Below are 19,310 nucleotides of genomic sequence, written 5' to 3'. Positions count from 1 at the left end.
TTGAGGTAGGGACACGGGTCTTGCACACGACACGTCGTCTTCGTATGTGGAACACATTTGGCAAGTTATTTTAAAATCTGTCCATACAAGGGAAAGTAACAGCCCGGACACGACAACCTATACTCTATGTTCTTATATGCAGCACTCCATTGTGAATAAACACTAAGTGTGACCTTGACCTTTAAGGTAGGGACACGGGTTTTGCACGCGACACGTCGTCTTGGTATATGGAACACATGTGGCAAGTTATTTTAAAATCTGTCCATGCAAGGGAAAGTTACAGCCCAGACACGACAACCTATACTCTATGTCCTTATATGCAGCACTCCATTGTGAATAAACACTAAGTGTGACCTTGACCTTTGAGGTAGGGACACGGGTCTTGCACGCGACACGTCGTCTTCGTATGTGGAACACATTTGGCAAGTTATTTTAAAATCTGTCCATACAAGGGAAAGTAACAGCCCGGACACGACAACCTATACTCTATGTCCTTATATGCAGCACTCCATTGTGAATAAACACTAAGTGTGACGGTGACCTTTGCGGTAGGGACACGGGTTTTGCACGCGACAAGTCGTCTTGGTAGTGGGAACACATATGGCAAGTTATTTTAAAATCTGTCCATGCAAGGGAAAGTTACAGCCCGGACACGACAACCTATACTCTATGTCCTTATATGCAGCACTCCATTGTGAATAAACACTAAGTGTGACCGTGACCTTTGAGGTAGGGACACGGGTCTTGCATGCGACACGTCATCTTCGTATGTGGAACACATGTGGCAAGTTATTTTAAAATCTGTTCATACAAGGGAAAGTTACAGCGCCGACACGACAACCTATACTCTATGTTCTTATATGCAGCACTCCATTGTGAATAAACACTAAGTGTGACCTTGACCTTTAAGGTAGGGACATGGGTCTTGCATGCGACACGTTGTCTTAGTATGTGGAACACATGTGGCAAGTTATTTTAAAATCTGTCCATACAAGAGAAAGTTACAGCCCCGACACGACAACCTATACTCTATGTCCTTATATGCAGCACTCCATTGTGAATAAACACTAGGTGTGACCTTGACCTTTGAGGTAGGGACACGGGTCTTGCACGCGACACGTCGTCTTGGTATGTGAAACACATTTGGCAAGTTATTTTAAAATCTGTCCATACAAGAGAAAGTTACAGCCCGGACACGACAACCTATACTCTATGTCCTTATATGCAGCACTCCATTGTGAATAAACACTAAGTGTGACCTTGACCTTTGAGGTAGGGACAAGGGTCTTGCACGCGACACGTCTTCTTGGTATGTGGAACACATTTGGCAAGTTATTTTAAAATCTGTCCATACAAGGCAAAGTTACAGCCCGGACACGACAACCTATACATATGTCCTTATATGCAGCACTCCATTGTGAATAAACACTAAGTGTGACCGTGACCTTTGAGGTAGGGACACGGGTCTTGCACGCGACACGTCGTCACGTCGTCTTGGTATGTGGAACACGTGTCAAGTTTTTTTAAAATCTGTTCATACAAGGGAAAGTTACAGCCCGGACACGACAACCTATACTCTATGTTCTTATATGCAGCACTCCATTGTGAATAAACACTAAGTGTGACCTTGACCTTTGAGGTAGGGACACGGGTCTTGCACGCGACACGTTGTCTTGGTATGTGGAACACATGTGGCAAGTTATTTTAAAATCTGTCCATACAAGAGAAAGTTACAGCGCGGACACGACAACCTATACTCTATGTCCTTGTATGTAGCACTCCATTGTGAATAAACACTAAGTGTGACCTTGACCTTTGAGGTAGGGACACGGATCTTGCACGCGACACGTCGTCTTGGTATGTGAAACACATTTGGCAAGTTATTTTAAAATCTGTCCATACAAGAGAAAGTTACAGCCCCGACACGACAACCTATACTCTATGTCCTTTTATGCAGCACTCCATTGTGAATAAACACTAAGTATGACCTTGACCTTTGAGGTAGGGACACGGGTCTTGCACGCGACACGTCGTCTTGGTATGTGGAACACATGTGGCAAGTTATTTTAAAATCTGTCCATACAAGGGAAAGTTACAGAGCCGGACGGACGGACGGACGGACGGACGGTGCGATTTTAATATGCCCACCTTCGGGGGCATAAAAACAAGTTGCCCATTGTACCCACTGGTGGCAGTAGAGGGATGGCGCACTAGGTAGCGCCCCTCACATCGTTCAAATACACTTCTTCTATATTGGAGAAATAAGAAATAAGTAATTTTATACGCTCAAAATGCAACATCTCAGACTAGAATTGCTTAAAAAAAATATTTTGGGGGGAGACCATAAACAAACATTTTATGCAATCCGCTCTGGTACCATTGTAAGTAGTAACTGTATGAATTCATAAAGGGAGCATTATTTAGTTTAAACTTATTTATTTTCACAACAATTGTGAAACAAGTTTTTGCACTTCTCATTGGGACAATGATACGAGAGAGTGTCGTCTTGTGTAGTAGGGGAAACCGGAAAAGAAACTCACTTGTCCAGCTTGGTGACCACTTACCAAACTCATACTCACATAGGCTGGGAATAGAACACAGGTTCCCTAGGAGAGGGGCAAATAGGAGATTCATATTGAACCCATTGGTATAGTTCTATAGATATCATATAGCTTTTCTATTATTTAACATGCAAGTGTTACTCTATTTACTATTTACTGCTTAGAAAATACATGCTCAGCCTTAACAAATCAAATAGTTTTAGTTCTTGGACGGCTGTGCTAAATTTCTTATACATTTGATATTATTTCATCTTATGATAACAGTAAAACAGAGAGAGATATACATGTAGTAAGCAAACTATCATAATTTTTATACTTTAACTATTTAGTCATCAGTTGGTTTAATGCGACCAAAGGGCCATCAAAATAAAGAACACATTGACATGTCTGTATACCCATGTTTCAACACCATACTGTACATATTTACAATTTTGTAAAAATCACTGCAACTTTGAAGAAATTAAATGTATCCACCTTTCTAGCAATAGTGGCAGAATGTTAAATCACATCTCTGCTTTAAGATACTTGCCATTCATGCAATGATTTAACTTGTCATTTCTCAGAATTCTTGTGCATGTATGCAAAAACATAATTTTGGTTCATATTGTAATTTTTGAGGAAAAGCTCTCATGAGATGCAACATGTTTTGCCTTTTTTATTTAAAAACATACATTATTTTGGTGATAAAGAGCATACATGTGAACCTTTTGCAATGAAAGAGATCAGGTAGATTTATGCCTCAAAAGCTGTAGAATTTCTAATTTCTTTATTTTTCAGTCAAAAACAACGATAGATGTAAACAATGTAAACAAAAACGTTATATTTGTTACTAGTTTTATATTTTCGGAAAATACACATTTAATACGTCATGGTTAAGAGACTTGTCAAATGTCAGTGTTTTTGCTAAGAAACAGAAGTAATATTAACTCTGACTTGTGAAAACAAGTTTATATTCAGATTCGGTAGGTTGCAGAAGCCACAATTAAACAAACTATGTGTTAATAATGTGCTTGCAGCTATCCTGATTAAGTGTTAAAATCGGTCCATATTTTCATATGGCAATATGCTATGTCGTCGTCGATCATTACATGATATCTGTTTGTTGATTACCAAACGGTTAAATTTAAATTGTAATAATGAACCATTGCTGGTTAAAAACAGTTTTAAAGATAAATGCATTTGTCATTGTTTATCTGCGAAAGCATTAAAAATCAGAATTAATTAACATAAGTCATATAAAGGATATCAACAGCGACACGCTTGACTAACTTCATAGTCTGAAAGCAGAGTGCGCCGCTTACGTCATTTTAATTCGCAGTTATGAAAAAATAGTTGTCGATATCACAATTAAAGCTTGAAGCCCCAATTATAAATCTAGATATATATTATTATTCAATAGTATCAGTTGAATGTTGACCCACTGTAGATGCATTAAGCAAATAAATCATAATACTGTTTCATTTTTTGTCGTCTGACTGCTTCCAACCGGCCACAGTTTTAATTACGATCGCAGTCATTCTTGTTACAAACGCCACATAACTCTATGATAATCTCATTTGAATTAAGCTTGTATCAATGACTATCTGAATCAGCTATGCTGGCTCTAGAGCCCTCTTACAGGGATTTTTTTTGGCGATTTTTATAGCCGGTATTTGGTCATGTTCCCAAAGGCAAAAAGTTTTTTTTTTCCCCCCAATTTCTCAATAGAAATTCCCAATCAGAAGTTCCGAAAATTTGGATTTTTTTTTAAAAAGGACGATGAAAATATAAACAAAACAGTTATTTCCCTTCCATGCAAGCATCTATTCACGAAGACATATAATGTTAGTAAAATATCTGGGTCCCGGTACCGTAGTAGTATAATATCCAGTTCCCGATACCTTATAAGGCCGTCTTTGGCAATTTTCTTGTCTATGTTATTGTTTTACTTTTACGTCTATTTTATTTAAATAATATAAAAAAAAAATCGTTTTTTATTACAATAACTATATTGTTCTTTAAATAAAGAGTTTTAGACTGGCAAAACGTTTTTGCATACTAAAAATACCGGAAGCCGGGAAATAAACTTTACCGATAGATAGCGTCTATTGAATTTGATCACTTCCTAAAAATTTTGTTGAGTTTCCAAAGTGAAAGTAGACTTGTTTTGCTTAAAATTCTTAGTCATTACAACATTTAAAAAAAAATTAAAGCGTGTTTATTTTAATTGTTTTGAAAGCAATAACAGTTTAGGAGTTTGGGCATGCATAAGCAAACATAATTGTAGCATGAAAATGCATGATTTGAAGTGTTACTGTAATTTTTCCATCAAATGTCAAGTGAAACTAGTTGTTTTTATATATCATCTCAAAAATCGTAAGTGAGTAATGGTTTTTACAAAGATATGATACATATATAATACTACAATGAATAGTACCAACAGTTCAACATATTTATTTGCAACATATTTATATGCAAAGACTCATATGCACACCTCAGTTAACACCATAGAGATATAAACCCCTTTTTTGGTATTATTTATTGTAATATTAGATATATTATATATCCTTTGTAACATTTTTGTAGAAATTCCCAATTTTGCAGAAATGACGCGAAAATTCCCAATCCCACAGGTATAGGTCATATTCCCAAAATACCCCCAAAAAATTGCAACATCGCGAAAAAATATTGACAGAAAAGACGTCGCGAAAATGTGTGACATCTCTATATAATCAGACTTATGAACAGGTCTTTCTTTTTTTGAGGGGGGGGGGGGGGGGGGGGGGGGGGGGGGGAGATTTTTGAGGGGGGTTCACCGGGTCTGGACCGATTGAGGTTCCAAACTGTTAGAAGCTCTGGTCGGTGGTGTTTATGGATTTAATTCACAGAATGGTTTGGAAATACTTGTCATTGAGTTAATGTAAAAGCTTGTGTTTATTCTAAAGTACATGTTTATTCATGTTTGTGTAAATAGTAGAGTAAAACAATGAAAACAATGAAAGAGTTGAACACATGTGTCGATAACATTTACTGATGCCGGGAGTTGTAACTGCAAAACATTCAGATAAATCAACACGGAAAACTGTTTTGAATAAGTCCATTTCAATTTGTAATGAACTTAATAGTTCACTCTTGATAAGATTAGTTGTTGTAACCAAGGGATACTCTTTAAAATGAAAAAAAACAAGCATGAAGTATAGAAAACACCGACACAGACTATGAAAATGATGGCCGAGGCGAAATTGAAGCAACCTGTGTGCCGTTCATTAGTATTCAACAGGCATCAACGTTTAAGAGAAGGGCGAGATTCCACAGAGGGAAGGGGACAGAAGAAGTCGAGGGGCATGACGTTACTGACGTCAGTGAAGGACATCATCGAAGGGGATCGCCGTTGACAGTCCGTGATGTGACAAGCGTACGGAAGTGTGCAAAGGATATTAACGGACGATTTAGGCATGAGTAAGGTTTGTGCGAGATGGGTCCCTCGATTGTTGGACTTGGAGACCGTCGCGCATCCGCCATAACAGCCAGATCTTTCGCCAATGGATTGCGCCTGTATTCCCAGAAATCAAGAGTCAGCTTAAAGGACATCGTTTCCACTCAATTACATCAACTGCAAGTTAATGTGCATAATGCGATATCCATGTTTTGTAAAGAGTGGTATTCAAATGTTTATACGCAGTGGATTATGCGCCATGAAAAGTGTGTCAGCGTTGGTGGGAAATACTTCGAAAAAATGTGACGCTTTATGAGCGCAACGTCACTAACGTCATTGGACTGCACCAGTCAGGTTTAACCATATGTCATTAATGCATTGTATTCAGCAAAAAAAATTATGTATTGTTCTGAAAAATTCAGGAATTATACCAGATATGTTATATGTTTTGTGTGTGAATTTTCTATGTTCTATGTGCAACGATATTTGAATTATAAAAAAAGTCCACGTAATTCTGGATCAACCCTAGTAGACATGTTTTATAGTCAATTTCATTGATGTTTTATATGCACAGTATGTAAGATTTAAATAAAAATGTGTTTTTAATTAGAACTTTGAAAATTTGAGTGTATTAACACATGCATTAATAGCAGTTAAAGAATTTAAAATGTCAAGTAAATGATAATTTTTCTCTGATTTTCACTCTTAAAGAGTATGTTTTGTGACTTTGTTCCTTTTCTTTCTTTTTTTTCGACCAACCGGTGGACATTTTTTCCAAAAATTCTTGTAAACCAAAAAATAAAAAAGGAGAAGCCTAAAAGATGAAAAATTATTTTACTCCTGAAAATCATATTTTTCAGGAATTTTGCTTTCTGAAATAAATACATTATCATAGAAGCATACATCAAGTGCATAGAGTTAAGTACTACATCATAAATCTATTTCGTGTTTTAATAATTCAAAACCTTTGGGTTACTTGATTTTTGCAGTGTGTGCATACTCACAAGGCTGAGGGGCAGATTGGGCAGATTCTCCTCCTCTGCATGAAGCCCGCGGCCCCGCAGGTTCCGGTATGCATGGATCACCCACGGACGGGCGTGCACCAGAGCCACGTAGCATGGATGACATATCCCCACACTGACCACCTGAAATATTCCCCAGGAAATGTAAAACCTAATGCAAGGCATCAGACAATGCCAAAACCCCAATGTTTGGCATAAGACAATGCATCATACAATGCCAAGAATCCAATACCAGGCACCAGAATGATATGTCAAGAAAAGCAATGCAAGACATCAGAAAATGCCAAGAACCTTATGACATCAGACGATACTGGCATCCCAACATTGATCACCGGAAATATTCCTCAGGATGTATAGAACCTTCTGCCAGGCATATGACAATTATCAGGCATGGGGCGGATCACATAAGACCCGCATGCTATCCCCACACATGAAATATTCCCCATTATTGAATATAACATATGTCAGTCACATTTATTTCCGCAAATATTTTGTGACGCCAGTAGAGTAGAATTTGGATGCGCCGGATTTCGGAGACAATCGTTAGTGGAACTTTGGATTATTTCTCTCAATGTTTATTTCGAATAATTGTTATTTCGAAGTATTTAGCTGGGTCCTGATGACTTTGATATAGCGGTGGTCTACTGTATCACATTATCATCATTGTACTATCACATCATCATCATCCTACTGTCCTGTTATCATCTTCGTACTATCGCTTTCTGGTGGGAATGCACATAGAAGAGGTTTCCCTCCATGTGACAAAATGTCAGTTTCAGGGGTGCGTGTATTAAGTATTAGTAGAATCATCATTATTGTGGTATCATCAATCAGTAGCTCCCTTGCCTGGAGCTCGGCATTTAAAGGCTAATGCTTGGAAAAGTGGTGCACTCACTAGTTGTTTAACCCAAGAAAGTTGTACCCCCTGTATCGGTGCTTTACACTGAACACGTAAAAGAACCAAGGGGTCTCTTCAAAAAATAGCTAGGGTATGGCACCTGGACTTCCTCGTATCCCACCACTGCCTCTTCAGCGTGCTGTCTCTTCACCAAAGACAAAGGACCCTGTTGGAAATAAGTGCTTGCACTTTCACGGGTTATCCTTGACCGCAAGGTCCACACACACACACGCACACGCGCACGCACGCGCACGCACATACACGCACACACACGCACACACAGTTGTCGTCATCGCATCATCCTTATCATTACTTTAGTCTTTGTCGTTGCATTATGATTTTTATTGACAACATTGTTGTCATCGTCGCATAATCGTTATTATCACCACCACCACCAACACCACCATCATCACAATGCTGCACATTTGCACTCACTTAACAGAGCATTCATAATACTCTTACTAGGAATTTCAGTTTTCAAAGACAATTTAAAGGTACAATTACCTTATAATCACCAGCCTGAAAAAAATCCTATTTTGTTGTTGTCCTATTTTCATCATAATAACACCAAATTTGCTAGGGAGGTTTGGGTTTCCTTGCAGAAACTTACATCTAATTCATCATTGTGTAAAAGAAGTCACTAGCAAGCACTCCTTATTATGTCATATTCTTAAAAGAAAAGCTTATTTAATAATCCACAAGCACCATAACGTATAAGACATTTTTCTTAATTGCGAGGCTGGGTGCTATAGTCCTAAACCTTATTAAGGTTTTGATCCAGCGTCAGTATATTTCATATGAAAACAGATCAAATAATGGTCCAGACTAAGCTTCGACTTCAATCGATAACCAGTTCTCGAAAATGCGCTTGTTCAAACAACTACAGTTTTACTGTACAAGATAAGTTTAAAGATTAAACATATTATAACAAGAGCACCACCTGCTGATGCTGAATGCTTGTCTGATTTTACCCTTCTACTGTTTATTTATTTCATTTATTACATTTGATAGTGAACAGGTATTCCAAAATTTTAAGGTAATAGCTTTGATAGTTTGCATGTAAGTGTGCCAAGCACAAAACTTAAACAAGAGGGCCATGATGGCCCTAAATCGCTCACCTGAGTAAAAGTGTTTAAACAATATAGCTTGATATTTGTTCTCAAAGCTGTACATTTAATATGCTCAAAATTTCAAAACTGTAGCTTCAAAAACACCAAAGGTCAAAAAGGTAAAATAAAAGTAATCCAATTACAGCATTGATATTTGTTTTCAACACTGTACACATGGTCAAAATGTAATTGCTGCATCTTAAAACAAGAGGGCCATGGTGGCCTTAAATTGCTCACCTGAGTAAAAGAGTTTAACCTTTGTTATCAATTTAGCTTGATATTTGTTTTCAAAGAATATTGAAAAACATACTGGTCAAACATGTTGCCTGGATAATCACTGACAGGACTTGTCAGAGTTCCCTGCACACTGACTGGACTTGTCACAGTTTCCTGCACACTGACAGGACTTGTCGATTGACTGAACACTGACAGGATTTTGTATAGTTGCCTGCACACTGACAGGACTTGATGATTGACTGCACACTGACAGGACTTGTTCATTTGCCTGCACACTGACAGGACTTCATTCAATTGCATGCACACTGACAAAACTATGTTCAATTGCTTGCACACTAAAAAAAATTTAGTATAGATACACAAACAACAAACATTGCACCATCCAATAAAATCAATGATCTGCCTTAAGCTCTAAAAATCAGTAAACAGTACACATTCATATTTTCTATTATTGCTTCTTCCATCTAGGACAACATCACCATCCTTCAAATAATGTTAATCATTTTTTTCTGTGTAAGGCTTATTCACTATCCACACAGAAGATAAGATTTGTTATTTTGAATAATAAACATGAAGTTTACAATAATATACATGAAGTTCAATGGAAAAGACTGATTATTAAATTTATCATTAAGTAAAAATGAAATTTCTTCTAAGGAGTGTATAATAATTATTTCAATCTATGATCCTAAAAAAAGAACAATAATTACCTTATAAGTGACTATGTTGAAGACTTATTATAATAATAGACTTTAAAATCTATTCTCTTGTTACTAAAAATAAAAAGTAGCGGAATCTCCAACAAAAAGGGAGACCATAGGGCTAGACTTGCTGCCCTTGTTTCAAGGGTAAACTTTACATTACTATTAAATTTTAACAAAATGTATTTATAATGAACTTGTAACCCATTGAGTGAGGCCAATTTTTCTTTAGGGGCATAACATAAATAAACATGGAAAGTAACCAATAGACAATGTAACACACCAAATATTTAAGCACTAGTATTTGCCAAAAAAAGTTTTGTAATTTTGTCCTTTAGGTTGCCATGGCAACCTGAGTTCTGCATGGAATTCATTTCTTTGAACATTTCTGAAAAAGCACCAACCAAGGATCATTCCTATGAAGTTTCATCAAAATTGTCCAACCGGTTTAGGAGAAGATGATTATAACCAATTGTGGACATTTTCCTTTAGGTTGCCTTGGCAAGTAGAGTTCTGCATGGAATTCTTTTCTTTGAACTATTTTGAAAAAGCACCAACCAAGGATCATTCCTATGAAGTTTCATCAAAATTGTCCAACCGGTTTAGGAGAAGAAGATGATTATAGCCAATTGTTGACGACGAACGACAGACGCCGGACATAGACCGATCACAATAGCTCACCTTGAGCACTTTGTCCTTAGGTGAGCTAAAAAAAGAGAGTAGGTCAGAAAGTCACAGTCAAGGTCATCCGAGGACAATATTGATATTTGTTTTCAAAACTCTACACATGGTCCTAATTCCATTGCTGTAGCTTCAAAAATAAGAAAATAGGCTAACAGGTCACAGTCAAGGTCATCCAACCACAACATTGGTCTTTATTTACAGAATTGTGAACATGGTAAAAAATTATTCGCTGTTGTTTCAAAAATAAGACAGTTGTTCAAAAAGGGTGGGACCAAATTTGACCCAAGGGGCATAAGGGGTGGGCAGTCATTTTATTTTCTATTTGAGACAGTTCAACAAAACTTCTTGAGGACCGGGTTTGAGTGAGATTTAAATTCTATAATTTTCCTGTCAATGACTGACAATTCAATCCAGAGGCCATGATACTTGGATTTATGGCTGAACATGCTCCCTGGCACCACAGTAGTGTGTCTTACTTAAGACACTTGCCAAAGATACAAAAACTCTCAGCGAATTAAATCTTCAAAGGTGTACAGCATCATACAAGATGACTTACAGAGTGGCTAGCCATTTCAATGATGAACATGTGGAGGAGTTAATGGATCTCTAGAGTGTTCCCAAGATTTCTGTAAGATATGACCTAGTGACCTAGTTTTTGACCCATATGACACAATTTTAAAACGCAGTGGAAATTCAACCCTAAAGAACATTCTGACCATGTGTGAACTTAATCAGACCAATCACCACCATCAAATAGTTTCGAACAAGATTTTTAAATGATTTGACCTTGTGACCTAATTTTCGCTCATATGTGACCCAGTTTCAAATAAGTCCAAGATTTCATCAAGGAAAACATTCTGATTAAGTTTTATGAATATTTGACCATGTATAATAACTCTAGTATGTTCCAAAGATTTTTCAAAGATTTGACCTACTGATATTACATCAAGGGGTACATCATGACCAATTTTGAACATAACTTGACCAATCACCACCATAATATGGTTCTGGACAATATTTTTCTAAGATTTGACCTTGTGACCTAATTTTTGATCATATGTGACCCAGTTTAATTTACAACCAAGAATTCATCAAGGAAAACATTCTTATTAAGTTTAATGAATATTTGACCATGTATAATGCCTCTAGTATGTTCCAAAGATTTTTCTAAGATTTGACCGAGCGACCTAGTTTTTGACCCCATGTGACCTACTTTTTTAAGTGATCCATATTTCTTCAAGGGGTACATCATGACCAATTTTGAACAAAACTTGACCAATGATTACCATGATACGGTTCTGGACAAGATTTTCCTAAGATTTGACCTAGTGACCTAATTTTTAATCATGTGTGACCCAGTTTTATTTACAACGAGTTCATCAAGGAAAACATTCTGATTAAGTTTAATGAATATTTGACCATGTATCAGCGTTCGACACTAACGGGAGTCCGGTAGTCAGAGACTCTTAAAATTCGGCTCGGACTACCAGATTTCCCGCCTAGGCAGTCCGTCGGACTCCTTCATTTCAAAATCCAATTGTACACAAATCGTATCCGAAGGTTAAAAGTATCCGAAAGCTTGTATGTAATTATTTTGCGACTCGTCAAATTGTTATCATTTAGACACTCTTTAAAGTAGTAAGTGACATCATAGACAGGTACTCATGTATCTTTTAATGTTTGTAATATGCTAACTAAATTGATAAAACCCGTCAAACGGTGTTTACAAAAAATATTCCTCGTTGATTTTAAATGTAAACAATGTTTATGTCAACGGTAAAATAGATTTCGCCACCGGCAGCGAAAAATAAAAGAACTGAAAAAGAAAAAAAGATGAAGAGTTTGTAATTTATAGAGAAAGGAAATTCAGCAAGCATGGTTAAAACAATTGTCTTGGCTGATGTTTGAACTGACATCTGTATATGAGTACCTGACTGTAGGGAGATTTGTCACTGTGCGCTCTAACGTGCGATTGAAATCCATCAAAAAACTTTTAAGGGCCATGATAATATTATAAGCTAAGAAAATGCAAAAAAGGGAAAAATAATTAAGTTAACACCAGCTGGCTGCTTGTTAATTCAGCTGAACAAAGCTATCTTTGACAGGTAGTGCATTCTGTTTATGGATGCTGAACATCATTCAGAAATAAGGACAGTCCTACACAGACTATGTCACCATGTACCAAGCTTATATTGCAAAGTCTGTTAGCATTGGCACAACATATAAGGCATGTCAGTGTCTCATTGCACTGATTGCAGATGAATGTTCCAATTAAACAAAATTCAGTATTTGATAATGCCCCGTTCAATTCCCTTATATCTGATGGCTCCACAGCCGCTTCACAAGAGGCCAAGGTTCTATATGCTAGATCGTCAGTTTATGGCAATTTTTTCAAGTCATATTAGAATCTATTAGATAAATAATTTGTCATGTTCATGTTATTTGAATAAAACAATTAAAATATAACTTAAATGTGCTCTCAGAATACAAATCTCTAGTTTGCCCTTCAGAAATGAAATACCAAAGGCTCTGTGAAATCAGTCATCATTGCTCCAGCCAGGGGGTAGGTCAGAAATGACACTTTTGATGTGAATTAAATTAGCCTTTATGGGACACTTGCAAGGGCCAGTACTCAACTTTTTATGTAATGTGATGTTACTTCTTTCAATACTTACAATTTGTTACCTCAGCTGTTAACTTTAAGTTAGTGTCAAAAGTATGTAAATTTATAACTCATTTTTGGACATTGACTGGCAAACAAAAGGGCACAGCAGGGTGTAGTAAAATGGCAGCCAGGTACTTGAAAAGGGCAGCGGGTGTCCCAACCTGTTATTTAGGGCTAGCTGGAGCATTGAGTCAATAAATTTGAATAAATGTTCTAATTATCCTGGACTCCTTAATTTTATGCCAGACACCTTGATTTTGGAATTAAGGAGTCCGGTGGACTCCTTCTCTAAAAGTCTTAGTGTCAAACACTGTGTATAATGCCTCTAGTATGTTCCAAAGATTTTTCTAAGATTTGACTTAGTTTTTGACCCCAAGTGACCCACTTTTACAAGTGGTCGAGATTTGATCAAGCGGAACATTCTGACTAAGTTTGAACATTTTCTGATCAATGCCTGCCAAGATATGGTACCGGACAGACGGAAGGACGCACAATGCCATAACAATATCCCCCTCCCAAAATCTTCGATTCTGCGGCGAATAATTATGACCCTAGTTCCATGGAGAAATGAGCATTGTGCTCAAGGAAGGAAAAACTCCTCACATTTTACAGAATTAAGGATAATTTTATACCATGAATTGTTTGATGCTGTAATACAAAATGGGGTGGGTATGAATGAAGGTAATTTCAAATAATTTTCGAGCATATTCATCACTTTTCACATTTAATACTTCCTCTTAAGCACATTTATCCCACGCAGCATCAAAATACTTACTTACAGCCTGGAAGAAAATTACAGGACTCTTTTCAGCCTTAGGCTGATGGAGGATATATTCCATTTGATATCATCACAGAATAGATGAGACTCCTTATACCATGCATAGAGATGTTGTTTTTCTGACAGACAACAGGAGTGCAATATGTGAATATTTTTGAAACAGATTTTCAGCTGAAGGCCACCACAATCTTCATCTTATCATAAAGGATAAAAGAACTGTTGACAGTATGTAACCCTCAGGGGATGGAAACTGTGGACAATGTATATCTTGCAGGGGATAAAAACTGGGATCAAAACTGTGGCAAAAGGGTATCTCACAAGCGAACAAAACTATGGACAATGGTTATCTCACAGGGGACCCAAATTATTGACAATGGTTATCTCACAGGGGACCCAAATTATTGACAATGGTTATCTCACAGGGGACCCAAACTGTGGACAATGGTTATTTCAGAGAGGACCCAAACTAAGGACAATGGGTATCTCACAGGGGACTCAAACTATGGACAATGGGTATCTCACAGGGGAACCAAACTATGGACAATGGGTATCTCACAAGGGACCCAAACTATGGACAATGGGTATCTCACAGGAGAACAAAACTGTGGACAATGGGTATCTCACAAGGGACCCAAACTATGGACAATGGGTATCTCACAGGAAAACAAAACTGTGGACAATGGGTATCTCACAAGGGACCCAAACTGTGGACAATGGGTATCTCACAGGGGAACCAAACTATGGACAATGGGTATCTCACAAGGGACCCAAACTATGGACAATAGGTATCTCACAGGAGAACAAAACTGTGGACAATGGGTATCTCACAAGGGAACCAAACTATGGACAATGGGTATCTCACAGGGGACCCAAACTATGGACAATGGGTATCTCACAGGGAACCCAAACTGTGGACAATGGGTATCTCACAGGGGAACAAAACTGTTGACAAGGGGTATCTCACAAGGGACCTAAACTGTGGACAATGGGTATCTCACAGGGGAACAAAACTATGGACAATTGGTATCTCACAGGAGACCCAAACTGTTGACAATGGGTATCTCACAGGGAACCCAAACTGTGGACAATGGGTATCTCACAGGGGAACCAAACTATGGACAATGGGTATCTCACAGGGGACCCAAACTATGGACAATGGGTATCTCACAGGGGAACAAAACTGTGGACAATGGGTATCTCACAAGGGACCTAAACTGTGGACAATGGGTACCTCACAGGGGAACAAAACTGTTGACAATGGGTATCTCACAGAGGACCCAAACTAAGGACAATGGGTATCTCACAGGGGACCCAAACTGTGGACAATGGGTATCTCACAGGGGAACAAAATTGTGGACAATGGGTATCTCACAAGGGACCCAAACTGTGGACAGTGGGTTTCTCACTAGGGAACAAAACTATGGACAATGGGTATCTCACAGGGGACCCAAACTATGGACAATGGGTATCTCACAAGGGACCCAAACTATGGCCAATGGGTATCTCACAGGGGAACCCAAACTGTGGACAATGGGTATCTCACAGAGGACCTAAACTGTTGACAATGGGTATCTCACAGGGAACCCAAACTGTGGACAATGGGTATCTCACAGGGGAACAAAATTGTGGACAATGGGTATCTCACAAGGGACCCAAACTGTGGACAATGGGTTTCTCACTATGGAACAAAACTATGGACAATGGGTATCTCACAGGGGACCTAAACTATGGACAATGGGTATCTCACAAGGGACCCAAACTATGGCCAATGGGTATCTCACAGGGGAACAAAACTGTGGACAATGGGTATCTCACAAGGGACCCAAACTGTGGACAATGGGTACCTCACAGGGGAACAAAACTGTTGACAATGGGTATCTCACAGAGAACCCAAACTATGGACAATGCGTATCTCACAGGGAACCCAAACTGTGGACAATGGGTATCTCACAGGGGAACAAAACTGTTGACAATGGGTATCTCACAAGGGACCAAAACTATGGACAATGGGTACCTCACAGGGAACCCAAACTGTGGACAATGGGTATCTCACAGGAGACCTAAACTATGGACAATGGGTACCTCACAGGGGACCTAAACTATGGACAATGGGTACCTCACAGGGGACCTAAACTATGGACAATGGGTACCTCACAGGGGACCTAAACTATGGACAATGGGTACCTCACAGGGGACCTAAACTATGGACAATGGGTACCTCACAGGGGACTAAAACTGTGGACAATGGGTATCTCACAGGGAACCCAAACTGTGGACAATGGGTATCTCACAGGGAACCCAAACTGTGGACAATGGGTATCTCACAGGGGACCTAAACTATGGACAATGGGTACCTCACAGGGGACCTAAACTATGGACAATGGGTACCTCACAGGGAACCCAAACTGTGGACAATGGGTATCTCACAGGGGACCTAAACTATGGACAATGGGTACCTCACAGGGAACCCAAACTGTGGACAATGGGTATCTCACAGGGGACCTAAACTATGGACAATGGGTACCTCACAGGGGACTAAAACTGTGGACAATGGGTATCTCACAGGGGACCTAAACTATGGACAATGGGTACCTCACAGGGGACTAAAACTGTGGACAATGGGTATCTCACAGGGGACCTAAACTATGGACAATGGGTATCTCACAGGGGACCTAAACTTGGACAATGGGTACCTCACAGGGGACCCAAACTGTGGACAATGGATATCTCACAGAGGACCTAAACTATGGACAATGGGTACCTCACAGGGGACCAAACTGTGGACAATGATTATCTCACAGGGGACCTAAACTATGGACAATGGGTACCTCACAGGGGACCTAAACTGTGGACAATGGGTATCTCACAGGGGAACAAAACTGTTGACAATGGTTATCTCACAGGGGACTAAAACTGTGGACAATGGTTATCTCACAGGGGACTAAAACTGTGGACAATGGGTATCTCACAAGGGACCTTAACTATAGACAATGGGTATCTCACAAGGGACCTTAACTATGGACAAAGGGTACCTCACAGAGAACCCAAACTGTGGACAATGGATATCTCACAGGGGACTCAAACTGTGGACAATGGGTACCTCAGATGGGAACAAAACTGAGGACAATGGGTATCTAACAGAACTGTGGACAATGGTTATCTCACAGGGTACTCAAACTGTGGACAATGGTTATCTCACAGGGGACTAAAACTGTGGACAATGGGTGCATCACAGGGGATCCAAACTGTGGACAATGGGTATCTCACAGGAGAACAAAACTGAGGACAATAGTTTTCACACTGTGAAACATTAAGTTTGAGGTCATTTGGCTGAAAAGTTTCCGTTTATATTGATAGGAAACAGATTTTCAGCTTAAGGTCACCACGATTTTAACTGACCTCAAAATCAGTAGGTTTTATCTGCTGCTTATCACCAACCTGCCAACAAGTTTGAGGTCACTTGGATCGAGTATTCTTCATATATTGTTTTTGAAGCAGATTTTCAGCTCATGGTCACCATGACCTTGACCTTTTGACCATAAAATCAGTTCATCTGTTGGTCATTAACAACCTACTGCCAAGTTTGAGGTCCCTGGGCATTCTTCATATATTGTTTATTTGGTATTTCCTTCTTTAAAAATAGCTCCTTTTATGTGTTTTCTGAATGGAGTCAAAACCAAATTAACTCCTAGCCCTAATGGACACAACCACATAAAACCCTATGTTGGCCCTGGAAAGATGGTCCAATAATTATACGCTGCATTGCAGGGGCATAACAATAAAAAATTGCTCGCACTGTTTGTTTTTTATTTATTAAGAATTTGTTCCACAACAATGCAAGTACTGAAATATATATCCCAATATCATTATGGCTGAGCCCTAGTGACTTCACACGACAACATACTCTATTAGCTCCAGTAGTATGACTTCCCTCAATATTAGATTATAAGTGCTGGAAATGACATAGCCAAGTAACATGGCAAATAATGACATGACTTAGTTCGCCAATGAAATCCTGGTAGAATTCCTGCTAGAAAACAAGTCTGTTTATGAAAACAACAATACCATCAGTTAAAATCAGGAAATTATATAGATATTATGATTTATGACGTAATAATACACACGTCTGCATAAAATTCTGATAAATAAGTGTGCAAAGTGCAAATGTGTGGTAACAACGGGTACAACCAAATATGGTGACTACAACTTTCTTTGTCTGACTTGCTGGAAACTGGCATACCATCAGCTTATTTAATTGGCGCTGGTGTTTGCAAAAACAAACTTGGAATATTAAATGTAGGAATAAGTTGAAGTCCTTTCTCTCTCAAAATGTGCAGAACTTATTATTCACCATCCTTAACATCCAACATCACATTCGTCATATTGCAAAAGTGAATATCTTAACATGGATGGCCACAAAATGCTATTATGTTATTATGATCATACTAAAACCTTAATGAATTCAGTGAAAAGGTTATAAAAAAATAAGAAAAATTACATAAAGTGTCAATATTAAAATTTTATGATATCAAATAAAAATACTGTGGTCCAAAAATAATATCGACCATTATTATTCTGCATCCCTAAATTTCATTAAAATACATTAAGATTTTTGGTAATGGATTACCGATTATGCAAATGTTTATTGTTCACAGAAATAAAACTATGACAAACAGATGAATGTTTAAATAGAAAATCAGATAACTTATTAACTGTTAATGTGATTATGATAATGGGGTAATAATATATTTATAACCCAAACATGCCATATCCCCCGGCTAGGGGTAAAATCCCTTGGAATTTTGCCCCCCCCCCCTCAATTGAATGAAGTTGGCATGGACAGAAATGACAGCTGATTTGTCATTAACAATGGATGGCTTTGAGGCAGTTTTAAGATTAGGACAATTCAAAGTTTGGGGATTATAAGTAGGTACAGTTTTTAGTCATGTTCAGGTGATGGCTGATGTTTGCCAAGAGTCCAGAGCTTTTTTTATTTTTTTGTTTTACAGGAGCGCCGTACCTAAATATTGCAAAACCCAAATAAGAAAAAGATTCAAATTCCTAACTTTATTTTTATTTTTTCCGCCGCCCGTTTCTTCGATCTCCGATAGAAAATAAAACTTAGTGTTATTTAACCTAACGCTAATTTCACAACAACAAAAATTATCGTGCACAATTTCCAAGATAGCGGAAGCCAGCGCTTATTGCTTATGATGTTAACTGAAATATGTTTCATTGTT

The 19,310-nt window shown here is 38.3% G+C and overlaps 1 protein-coding gene across 6 annotated transcripts in view; it reads right to left on the bottom strand.

Moving 5' to 3' along the window:
• LOC128218102 (general transcription factor 3C polypeptide 1-like) overlaps positions 1–19,310 on the bottom strand; it is a 303,630-nt gene that overhangs the window by 57,524 nt on the left and 226,796 nt on the right. For all 6 annotated transcript variants that reach the window (XM_052925645.1, XM_052925643.1, XM_052925648.1 and 3 more), the window contains exon 39: positions 6,981–7,121. In XM_052925645.1, the coding sequence (XP_052781605.1) occupies positions 6,981–7,121 (141 nt within the window). The remainder of the gene's footprint in view (positions 1–6,980; positions 7,122–19,310) is intronic.

This window comes from Mya arenaria, chromosome 14, assembly GCF_026914265.1.
Source record: "Mya arenaria isolate MELC-2E11 chromosome 14, ASM2691426v1".
In the NCBI taxonomy this organism is placed as follows: domain Eukaryota; kingdom Metazoa; phylum Mollusca; class Bivalvia; order Myida; family Myidae; genus Mya; species Mya arenaria.
This window is presented reverse-complemented; position numbering and strand designations above follow the sequence as displayed.